The sequence below is a fragment of the Simochromis diagramma genome, unplaced genomic scaffold, assembly GCF_900408965.1.
Source record: "Simochromis diagramma unplaced genomic scaffold, fSimDia1.1 OVJJ01000021.1, whole genome shotgun sequence".
NCBI classification, from domain to species: Eukaryota; Metazoa; Chordata; class Actinopteri; order Cichliformes; family Cichlidae; genus Simochromis; species Simochromis diagramma.
Genome location: NW_024387194.1, coordinates 195,201 through 207,842, shown reverse-complemented (window position 1 = coordinate 207,842; position 12,642 = coordinate 195,201). Strand labels below are relative to the sequence as shown.

At 41.1% G+C, this 12,642-nt stretch overlaps 1 protein-coding gene across 1 annotated transcript; it reads right to left on the bottom strand.

Moving 5' to 3' along the window:
• Positions 1 to 108: 108 nt before the first annotated feature.
• Positions 109 to 5,656, bottom strand: popdc3 (popeye domain containing 3). The gene is made up of 3 exons (XM_040049962.1): positions 5,576 to 5,656; positions 5,202 to 5,396; positions 109 to 1,495 (listed from the first exon to the last, which is right to left on the bottom strand). Exons 1-3 carry the CDS (start codon positions 5,654 to 5,656, stop codon positions 1,217 to 1,219), a joined length of 555 nt encoding a protein of 184 aa, XP_039905896.1. The 3' UTR covers positions 109 to 1,216.
• Positions 5,657 to 12,642: the final 6,986 nt, after the last annotated feature.

Below are 12,642 nucleotides of genomic sequence, written 5' to 3'. Positions count from 1 at the left end.
ATCATCCTTCTCTTCTCCTCAATGGATCCAATCACACAAAACGACCCTCTGTTATTCATACTTTATTAATACTCTTAATACTCCCTAACTTTTTCAATTCGCATTACAAACACAAGCAGTGAGACTGCAACAGCATCTGAATGACTCTGCTGGGTGTGTGGATCTTTGTCGAAGCGTTTGGTTGACAAACCCGCAGTAACTTCACTTTCAGAGGCATTAAGGCTGAAAATATAAATATACATTAGACTTCCTAACATACTGACAAAATGAACTCCAGACTCATGTGCTTAGAAAACTGATTAAGTTTGTGTTTGGCATCTACACAGTAAAATCATTTATTGTCACAGAACAACATCAGTCAGTGCACCACTGACAACACATATTGATCTAATCTGTCAATATCATATGAATTTAAGACGTCTGCTGTCCTGTGACAGAAGAACAATGGGTCTCCAACTGCTGCACCTGTAAGACAAAACAATAAAAAACAAGCAGCGCCTAAAAGGAAAAAATGGATACACAAACCAGCAATCTTGTGTTTTCTGTGTTTTGTCTGAGTATGTGCGTTTGTCACAAAATGCACTTAACAATGAGAGTGAAAAGTCTCAAAGATCAGGACCCCAGCGCCCAGCAACCCCCCAAAACCCAGAAAGAGTTTATTCCTTTTAGTTGCTGTCCAGGCCTTCAGTTACTGCTGAGCTGGCCAGTGCATCCTTCTTAAAAATGTCCACGATTGTTGATTTGCCACTCTTAAAGTTGTTCCTCTCTGACGGGCTTCTGTTGGCTTTGCAGCCTGATGATGTCATCCTTCATCTGTGTCTCTTTGCATTAACTCTCCAAACTTCAACACTTAGATCAAATCCAGAGTTTTAGATCTGCTACATTTTTACTGTCCATAATTTAATTTACTGTCCATTCTCTTTGGCGCCGCTGTAAAAGTGTGTATAAGTCATATAATGCAATCATTTTGCTAAACCCCTTAACATAAAGATAAACTCTGCACTTCTAACAGATCTTGATCGTTTGATTTAAAATCCGAAGCAAGTTTCAAACGTTTCATTGCCCCATAAATTATGGCCCTGTGAGTAACAACACTACAGACTGTTTTCGTGCTCAGGTATACGGTCTACCTGTCTGCAAACATGTCTGCAGCCTGACTGACACTGACTTCCACGCACTGCGATTTAGCGCATGAAGAATGTGCATGTGTGTATGTTTACGGAGCCCCCCTGCTCTGCACCGGCACTTGCAGATGGTCATCAGCCCTTTCTATTTCAGTCCCCGGCATGTGAGGGTAACATGGTAAGCGGAGATCGTAGCGGTGTCCGTATCTGTCAAAAGTCTTGTCACTGAGTGAATACAGCTTTTCTGCTATGTCATTGCGTACAACCAGGGCAAAGATCTTGGCTATGTAGCGATGCTTAGCAAAGAGCAGGTAGAGCTTTTTCCTCCTCCACGCTACGTACCGGCAGGGGTTATCAGCACGCAGCGTCACCTGAGAATAAACCACAAAACAAGTTAAACTTTGTTTAACCTCAATACAACATTTTTGTTGTCTTTCTGCATGATAAAGAAAAAGCTGTTGTGACAAAGAAAGAAATCTGTCATCACAAGTCTTTGGAATTAAATTGTAACAAATAAATGTGCAAAATTACAGAAAAGTCCAAAACGTATGCTTGTGCTTGTTAGTGGTGAGCAGCAGATCAAACAAGAACCATAAAAGGCTTTAAGCGCACATTCAGGCCTGTGAGACTCGTTTAGACACCGAGCCTCACTCACCCCCGTTCTGTTAGCCGTCAGGGCTGGGGGGCTGAGAGGAGGTGCTGGCCGTCGGATTGGGGTCTGGGGTGCGGGGCCTCCCTGCTACTGCAGATAAGGAGGCGGTCTGCTTTCCTCCACCCCAGAGAGAAGGGTTACATCTCCTGGGTCTGGGTACAGTTTGCCCCTATAGAGTGTGTTTGGGGAGTGTGATTGTGTGTACAGTGCCTATTTGTGTCTGTCTCCACGTCGGGTGTATAATTCCCTGGAAGCACAGGCAGATGCAAGTGGTTTTCTGAGGTTCTTCTGAGGTTTCCTTTACCAGTTTAACCGTGTGTAGTTAAAGTCCTCTTAACATAACTTATAATTAAAAAAACATTCTTTCTGCACTTACAGGTGTTTTCTCCTTCTTTCTACCCAAAGAGGAAACTAGCGCAACTTGTAAGCAAGCTTGAATTCCAAAATAAAAGCACCAAAACTTTGACTAAAGTAAATTGTCAAATAGTAAATTTGACTAAATAAAATAACAAACAAAGTAATGTGCAGCTTAAACAATTTACAATGATGACACGGATCTTGACAAGATAAAGAAATAATCCAAATTATATACAATGTCATCATGCCAACAGCTACAGGGTGAGTGCCGAGCATTTGTTTGTGTATATGGGGTGGGAATGCACGTTTGTGTCTGCGTGCGCCTGTTCGTCTGTGTCTATATGTCAGGTCGGGTCTTAGACTCCACCTCTCTGGGAACATCTCAGGCTCTCTGAGGTATGGAGGCCCATCTCCCCTCACCACACTCCCTGCCAGTGGCCGATGCCTTCAGACGTCGGTGTGTTGGTGGTTCTTGGTGTCTGGGGCTGGGCGTTCAAGTATGTACCGGCTCACTCCTGGTGGCCAATTGGCGGGGCCTGGCGCCTGTGGCCTGGCTGGGCCCCTTCCGGGGGGGTGGGTGCCCTCAGGCCTCTGGGCCTGAGGCCCGGTCCTCTCTGGCACAGCTAGCTGCCGGCAGAGCCAGCGGGCACGTCACTGCAACCCCCTCTGGTCTCTGCTCCGTGGCTGCTGGGTGACCTCTCGTTTGGGGCTCTCAGTTGGCTAACTTTCCTCCGTGATCCCTTAATCTCAGCCTCTAGTGTCCTTCTCCATGCAGGACACTGCTCCATGTGTTTTGTGGACTTGTAAAAGGCATTCGACCGTGTCCGTCTGAGGGTCCTGTGGGGGGTGCTCCGGGAGTATGGGGTGTTTAGCCCATTGTGACGGACTATTCAATCCTTATAAAACCATTGCAAGAGCTTGGTTCGCATTGCCGGCAACAAGTCAGACTCGTTCCTGCTGGGTGATGGGCTCCGCCATGGCTGCCCTTTGTCACTGATTCTGTTCGTAAATTTTACGGACAGGATTTCTAGGCCAAGTGGTGGAAGGCTTTCACCTGGGTGGTCTCAGAATCTCATCTCTGCTTTTCGCGGATGTTGTGGTTCTGTTGGCTTCATCGGGTGGTGGCCTCCAGCTCGCACTGGAATGGTTCGCAGCCAAATGTGAAGCGGTGGGAATGAGAATCAGCACTTCTAAATCTGAGGCCATGGTCCTCAGCCGGAAAAGGGTGGAGTGCCCACTCCCAGTCAGGGACAAGTTCCTGACCCGAGTGGAAGAATTTAAGTATCTCAGGGTCGTGTTCACGAGTGACGGGAGAAGGGAGCAGGAGATCAACAGACGGGGCTGCGGCTGCAGTGATGCGGACGCTGCACCAGTCCGTCGTGGTGAAGAGAGAGTTGAGCGTAAAAGCGAATCTCTCATTTTACCGGTCGATCTACGTCCCTACCCTCACCTATGGCCACGAGCTGTGGGTAGTGACCGGCAGAAATGAGCTTCCTCCGAAGAGTGGCTGGCCTCTCCCTTAGAGAGCTAGTGTGAGCTAGTGTGAGGAGTTCAGCCATCCGGGAGGGATGGCGGCCCGGAGGAGGCCCCGGGGCAGACCCAGGACACGCTGGAGAGATTATATCTCTCAGCTGGGCCAGGCCAGCTGGAGGAGGTGGCTGGGGACAGGGAGGTCTGGGCTTCTCTGCTTAGGCTGCTGCCCCCGCAACCCTGCACCGGATAGGCGGAAGAAGATGGATGGATGGATTTGATTCCGATTCACAAGTTCCCAATTTGATTCAATCACCGATTTGATTCGATTCAATTTTTTCTCAGGCAGACAGAAACATAATTCTTTTATCATTTATCAGTACATGTGCACATTTTTATATCTACGTATAAAAACAAAGCTGACACTTGTAGGACTTCATCAGAGGAGCCTTAGTGTCAAAGTAACTGAGAGTAAAACACAGAAAAACATGAAGGAGATTTTCCTGACCTGGCTTTTTATAGCAGATAACCTTAAAATATTCTGCAGTAGATCAACAACTGAAGAAAATAAGCTTTATTAGAGACACAGCCAAGCGTTATGCAATTTGGCATAATTTTAAAAAGTTAAAATTTCTTCTGTATTGAACAGCAGAAATGAGGCTTTCTTGTCAGAGGTTGTTTAAAACCCCCCCAAAAAACAGCAGCCGACAGCGCTGTACGTAGACTGGTGCGTAATAAGCAAGCAAATAATCCAGAAAACAGAGATTTGAGATGGGAAACTGTCCTTGAAGTACACTGAGAGAGAGCGAGAGCTGTGCATGTAGTGTGATTTTTATCGATGAGGAAACAAAACAGCCAAAGTCAGAGTGAATTAATGATGATATCTATTTGTTTGTTAAGCATAGTTTGGATTTTCCTTTGCTGCTGGTTCAGTGAATTTTGGTCAGAGTGATGAAACCTGCAGCGCCAGAATCTGTGAGGTGTCGGCTTTCAGCCCCGACGGTGTGTCTGTGGACGCGGGGTGACGACACACGCTTTGTGTTTACATCTTTTTGCAGAATCCGTTCACCTGCTCTCATTTGCTGTTTTAGCTGTTTGGTGGTTGTTAAAATAGGTTTGTGAGCTTTAACATGAGATTCTGGCATTTCTGGCAAAATACATTTATATTTAAAAATCGATTCAGGATTTAAGCAATCGATATCACTTTATTAAAGCTAAAATCAATTTTAATCAGAAAATCCATGTTTTAAACCCACACCCAGCCATAACCAAGTGGCCAAGTATACAGAAACATCTGTGCCGAAAATGGGCTGGAAGTGCCGAGGTCAAAATAGGAGACGCCCACTAAGGTGGTGGAGAATGACCGAGCTAAGATCCTGTGGGACTTCCAGATACAGACGGACAAAATGGTGGTGGCTAACCAACCGGACATAGTGGTGGACAAACAGAAGAAGACGGCCGTAGTGATCGATGTAGCGATACGCCAGTTGGAGCCATCTTCCTTATGTATTCGTGGATGTGTGATTTGTGCATCACACACTCACACACAGACACACACACAGTATTTAATGTGTAGCTTGGATTACAACAAAATGAACCTGGAATACGCCCTCCTCCGATGGTTGCAGAGAGTCCCATTCTGGTGAATCCAGAAACTGGAAAGGGTAGATGTAATGCAGAAACTCTCCATTAACTGTCACACGGATTCTGTTGGACAATGGAGCAAGAGTTGATTTTAATAGGTCAAGTTCACAACAGTAGACACTAAAGATAGAGTTATTAACTAAAACAACCTAAAACATTCTGTAATGGTAGTGTTGTACTACTACATAAGTGTGCAACGTGTTTTTTTCATGTGTGTAATTTTATCACACAGGGTGATCAGGCAACCACATGCCCCCAGGACATTTTAATATCAGAAATAAACTTTTTTTTTGGAATACTTGCAATGAAATTTCAATGAAAACGGTACAACTATGGACCAATCGTTTGCCGCCTCCTCTACACGGATGACATTGAGCTGTATGCCAGGAGTAAACAAGAACATGGGCATGTCATTCAGACCACAGAAGTGTAGTAAGATGGTAACAAAGAGGGAAGGTAGTAAGAACTGAGTTAAATGCACAGCCAGAGGACCACATTGCAGGACAGCTACAAATGCCTCAGAATCCCACAGGCAAATGGGACCATGGACTACGAAAGCTGCAACCACCAAATACCTGCAGAGTAAGGCAAGTCCCGAGGAGTCAGCTGGGCATGGATGTTGATCCAGGCAATCAACACCTATGCCCTGCCGGGCGTCAGATACCCTGCTGGGATAATAGCCTGGCCACAACTGATGGTATGTTTAGTGAATACCTAAGGCAACAGAAAGAAGAGGAACCATGATGGAAGGACAGGCCCCTGCACGGCAAAGCTGCACTGAAAGACAGCACAGAGGCACTAATTATGGCAGCTCAGAAACAAGCTCTGAGTACGCCATAACCAAGTGGTTGGTATAGTATATAAAAATATCTGTGCTAAGTATAGCACAGAAATTCCAAGGTCAAAATGGGATACAGAGGTTGAGAATGACCAAGCGAAGATCCTGTGGGACTTCCAGATACAGACAGATGAACAGGAAGTGATGTAGCTATATCAAGTGATAGTGACGTCAAGAAGAAAAAAGATGAGAAGCGGGAGAAATAGCAAGGATGAGAGAGGAGCTAGAGAAGAGATAGAAGGTGAAAGGGTTAGAGTGGTTCGTTGTGGCAATCGGAGCACAGTGACACACAAACTGGGCACCAACACATGTGTGTTCAATTACTGTAACTATTAGCATTTATATTGTTCTTTCCTTTATTTTGACACTTAAGATTAAAATCCCTTACACATTTTTCACCTTACACCCATTCCTATTTCCCCCTGGTCCAATGATTGTCCTGCTGTCTGTGCTGTTTTGCTCTTATCGTGGAGATGTCTTGTTCACTTGTTATCCTGTTTTTCATAAATAAAAGACAGAAAATGTAAAATTCTGATAATTCCCCAGCAAGTTCTGAATTGACCTTTTCCCTCTCCGATTTCTAAACTTAGCACAAAAAGTAAGGAAATTTGTGTTTGGTATTTCTTTGTTGTAACAATGCTTCTCGGTAATCTTATACTCTTTATTTCCCCTTAAATTGTGCCATATTTGTAATGAAAATGCATCTTTGGGTTGAGCAGCAGAAGGTGGGAAGTTCAAAACAGACATTTCAACACTGTGTCGAGCTTCCTGAGTGCAGATGTTTCAAAACACTGCTCTGAAACGTGGTTAAAAACACCCAGATCACGTGACCATGACTAAATGAGGCTTTGGTGCCCCAGTTTTGACAGGTGGTGTACCTGCTGCAGAGTGGCACACTGAGCTGTAAAACCATTAAAATATCCCAATAAATCGCGTCTGCTTTCAGCGAGAAAATAAAACAGGCAACAGACAATTTTTAGCTCCGGCTCTGTCTGTTCTCTAAGTTTTCTACTTTCAACAGAAAATGTCATTTGCAGCATTAAGTGACGTCATCCTCACTATAATTTGTTACTCACACACACTGCACCGCCATAAATTTCTTATTATATATTATAATATATATATATATATATATATATATATACATATATACATACATACATACATACATACATACATACATGTGTATATATGTATGTATATATACATACATACATATATATGTATATATGTATGTATATATACATACATACATACATACATACATACATATACATATATAATCTATATATACATATATAGATTATATATACATATATACTATATATATATATATATATATATTAGGGGTGCAACGATACACAAAATTCACGGTTCGGTTCGGTTCGATACTTTGGTGTCACGGTTCGATATTTTTTCGATACAAAAAAAATGTTCATGCATTTTTAATTTGTCATTTATTAAAATTATAAATATATATTTTAACTCAAAAGTACAGTTTTTAAATTTAACCCTAACCCTTGTGCGTGTTTTTTATTTAGTATATATATATATATATATATATATATATATATATATATATATATATATGTATGTGTGTATATATATATATATATATATATATATACACACATACATATTATATAGATATATATATATATATATATATATATATATGTATGTGTGTATATATATATATATATATATATATATATATATATATATATATATATATACACTATATAGTATAGTGTATATATATAGTATAGTATAGTATAGTATAGTGTATAGTATAGTGTATATATATATATATATATATATATATATATATATATATATATATATATATATATATATATATATATATATATATATTATCACACACACACCAACATGTTTTGTGAATAACTCAAAATCAACATTTTGACTATTACATCGTAGGGCTGTTCGATATAACGATATATATCGGATGACGATATAAAAGCATCTATCGTTTCATTTTACGCTATCGTTTGTTTCGTGGTGTCGCAAAATAAACTGTTTACGGCAACATTTTTTCATCATTTTGATGGTCACTGTAGTTATTATTAATTTATTAAAGTTCTCTCTTTCTCTTATATTTTATATAACCAAACCACGGACATACAAGCGCCTGTTTTTATGTGTTTGTCGTTTGCAACAACGGCAGTAAAATCCTTGCACGTCCGCTTATTTATTTTCCACATAAACCTTTCATAATAAAGCTCAAGATCCTGTTAAAACTTTTCAAAATAAACTGAATCATGTGAAAGAGTATGCAGAGAGTTTACAGATGAGAAATAAATATATTTATATAACATTTATATCGTTATTGGGACGATAGATTTCTTATATCGGGATATGAGATTTTGGTCATATTGCACAGCCCTATTACACCGCGCTATAAACTCACAAATTCGCTGCTGCATATATAGATGAGAAGTCACTTGCATGCAGGCAGCTTAAAATAATAGTGGCCTGGAGCATACAGCCCCCTTCCTGATTTCCTATTTTTTGTATGTTTGTCACACTTAAATGTTTTAGATGATCAAACTATTTTAAATATTAGACCAGGCTTAAAACACAAAATGCAGTTTCTAAATGAAGGTGTTTATTATTGAAGGGAAAACAGATCCAAATCTCCAAGGCTCATAAGTACCCATAAATCTAAAAACTGGTTGGGCCACCCTCAGCAGCAACAACTGCTCTCAAGTGTTGGAGATAACTGGCAATGAGTCTTTTACTGGAGGCTTTTCAAGCATAAACTGCCTTTTAAATGTCACAGCATCTCAATCAGATTCAGTTTCAATTTTATTTACACAGCGCCAAATCACAACAACAGTCACCTCAAGATGCTTTATATAGTAAGGTAGACCCTACAATAATACATACTGAGGAAAAACCCGACAATCATATGACCCCCTATGAGCAAGCACTTTGGCGACAGTGGGAAGGAAAAACTCCCTTTTAACAGGAAGAAACCTCCGACCAGGCTCAGGGAGGGGCGGGGCCATCTGCTGCGGCCGGTTGGGGTGAGAGAAGGAAGACAGGATAAAGACATGCTGTGGAAGAGAGACAGAGGTTAATAACAGGTCAGGACTTTGAATAGTCCACTCAAGTCTTCATCTTGTTTTTCTTAAGCCAGGGGTCCGTTCTTCGTACGTCGCTTACTACATCCAAGATCAAATGACACATCCAAGATCAAATCATCGCGCTAACTTTGAGCTCGCTATTCCGGTTCTCCGAACACACCTGTTGTTGACGATTAGTACAGCTGGATGAAGTAATGTGAGATCACTGGGTGGCTTAACAGGGGCTACGCATCGATAGTAGAAACATTGATCGGCAACGCTTTGATTGATCGGCGAAAATGTCGAAGGAGCGCGCTCGGTATTTTTCGGCAGCAGAGCAAGAACTCTTGATTGAGGGATTTCAGGAGTTTCAGAGTTTAATTAAAACGCAAGGGAACACTGCAAAGGCTGCAAAAGCAAGGAGAGAGGGCTGGCAGAAAGTTGCTGACAAATTAAACTCGTAAGTAATTTAATAATAATAATAATAATGGAGTGGATTGATATAGCGCTTTTCAAGGCACCCAAAGCGCTTTACAATGCCACTATTCATTCACTCTCACATTCACACACTGGTGGAGGCAGCTACAGGTGTAGCCACAGCTGCCCTGGGGCAGACTGACAGGAGCCAGGCTGCCATATCGCGCCATCGGCCCCTCTGGCCAACACCAGTAGGCGGTAGGGTAAATTTATTATATTACATTATATTATATCATATTATATTATAGTATATTACATTATATCCTCTTTCACATTAGAGCCACAACAGGACCCACTAGAACATGGGAACAAGTAAAAGTGAAATATAAGAATATTCTACAGAATGGTAATATTTATCACTTATATTGCTTTTCGTCTCTTGGAAAGAGACCCTGAAATAATCTGTTTGTTTGTTCATAACAGCAACCAAGAAAAGGGCAGAGCAAAAAAAGACAGGTGGTGGTCCTGCACCCCCTCGTCAACAAGTTGGTTAAGTAAATAATACCCTCACGGGAAAATCGATATCTCTCTATGAGCACACTGTCGCGCTGAGCTAAAGGATCCTGTCTATCCCGCAATATACGCTGAATCTGAAAACTCTCCTTATCAATCTTGCACCTTCCGCAATGGGTGGCTCGCGTATACGGACAGGACATGGCTGCGACAGGCTTCCCAAATCCACCTTCGCTTTTATAGCCGTGGTCTCCCATCTTGATTACCTGAAGTAATTTACAATTACTACTCTGAAATATGAATTACATCTGAAATAATCAAATACATGGAATAGAATGATTAATAGTACATTTCCCTTTTTTAGGAAATGACCTGTATGTATCTGTATAGAATCAATAAAAGGATCAAGTACTGCATTACCTTTAGTTACATTGATAATATTTATTTATGGTAAAACAGTGGTAAAATATCGCTGTTGCTTTCGTATACATGAAGCGGACATACCTGAGTGGCCGCGATCTAATCTTGTTTACATAAAGTAAGCCTGCTCCCGAGCAGGTTTACGCTTACGGATCTGTTGCTATGACAGCAAGTCCCGGATGAGCTTCGGAGAACCGAACGATCCAAGATCACGCGAAATCGTCAACAATCAAATCCAGCTAACTTACTTAGCGAGGTACGAAGAACGGGCCCCAGAGGTGGACTTGCTGTTGTGTTTTGGATCATTTTCCTGCTGCAGAACCCAAGTGTGCTTCAGCTTGAGATCACAAACTGGACCGGACACTCTCCTTCATGATATTTTCGTAGAAAAATTCATGGTTCCAAGTCTTCCAGGTCCTGAGGCAGCAAAACAGCCCCAGATCATCCCACTGCCACCACCATATTTTACTGTTGGTTAATTTCATAATGGTGTTTTTTTTTTTAGTTTAAGATCTGGTCCACATTATATAATTTGCATCACTTCCAACCATTCAGTAATTGAGGACTGTTCCTTTTCTGAAAAGCTGTGTTAGTTTTATGGCAGATGTAACGGTACTCAAACATTCCAAATAGTTGAATCGGTCCACAGAATACTTTCACAGATGTCTTGGGGTCATCAAGATGTTTGTTTTGGCAAATGTGAGACAAGCCTTTGTGTTCTTTTGGGTCAGCAATGGTTTTTGTTTGGTGAACTCTCCCATGGATCCTGTTTTTGCCCAGTCTCTAAATCATGAACTCTGACCTTAACTGAGAAATGTGAAGTCTGTGGTTCTTTAATGCTGTTCTGGGTTCTTCTGTCACCTCCTGGATGAGACTTCAACATGCTCTTGGAGTAATTTTGGGAAGGCTAATCACTGTTCCATGTTTTCTCCATTTGTGTATAATGGCTCTCACTGTGTTTCACTGGAGTCCCAAGCCTTGGAAATGCCTTTGTAACACTTAACATACTGATGGATATCAGTGACTTTTTTCTCAAGTTTTTCTTTAGATGGCATGATGTGTTCCTTCTTGAGATCTTTTAGCCTTCCTTAACTTTGTCTAACAGGTTCTGTTTAAGTGATTTCTTGATTCAACAGATCTTCCAGTAATCAGGCCTGAGTGTGTTTAGTGAAATTGAACGCAGCTCTCCAAAGAAAATGTGGTTAATCACAGTTAATCAATGATTTACCAAGAGGGGCAATTACTTTTTCACACAGGACCAGGTAGGTTTGGATAACTTTTCTCCTCTAATCAATGAAATCATCATTTAAAAAGTGCATTTTATATTTATTTGGGTTATCTTTGTCTCATATTAATTGATGATCTGAACCATGTAAGTGTGACAAATATGCAAAACACTAGGAAATCAGGAAGTGGGCAAACACTTTTTCACTCCACACTAAGTCATTTTGTTTAAAAACAAAGTGAAGCCACAGAGACATGCTGTGACCAAACTAACATATACATGAACCACCCCGTCTCCATTCAGTGCAGTGGACACATTTGTGAGCCTGTTACCTTCGATGACCTTTTAGCCTCTCTAAAAGAGAGCTGCTCTCTCAGTGATGCAGAATTTCATAAATAGCTCCAGCAGCAAGTGCTCCTTGCCTTTTAGCGTCTGGACTCAGGGATGTGTGAGTAGCGCTGTTTCACACACTGAGGTTAATTATGGAGTTCCACAGGGTTCTGTGCTAGGACCAATTCTACTTCTTTCCATCATAGTAACATCCAAAATTTGTGGTGGTGTTCTGCCTCACTTTCTCAGAGCAAATATCTGAAAATGTAAGTTCACAGGCAGCATCCACTGCCTCAGAGCACTCTACTACATATATTACATATATTCTAATACTTGTAAAACTGATTTCATGATAAATTCTGCAATGTGTGTTTGTGCACTAGGCTACATTTTGTACAAACTATTACTCCAGTACATTTTTAGCTACAAAAGTAATAAAGCACAAAAACTGATGAAAATGCATTGACTTTACATGAAAATACTAGTAGACTAATCATTAAGGTAATCAGTCACCTAATGCGAGTACTTTCACAGTAACCGCAGAAAAACATTTAACTGTTCAA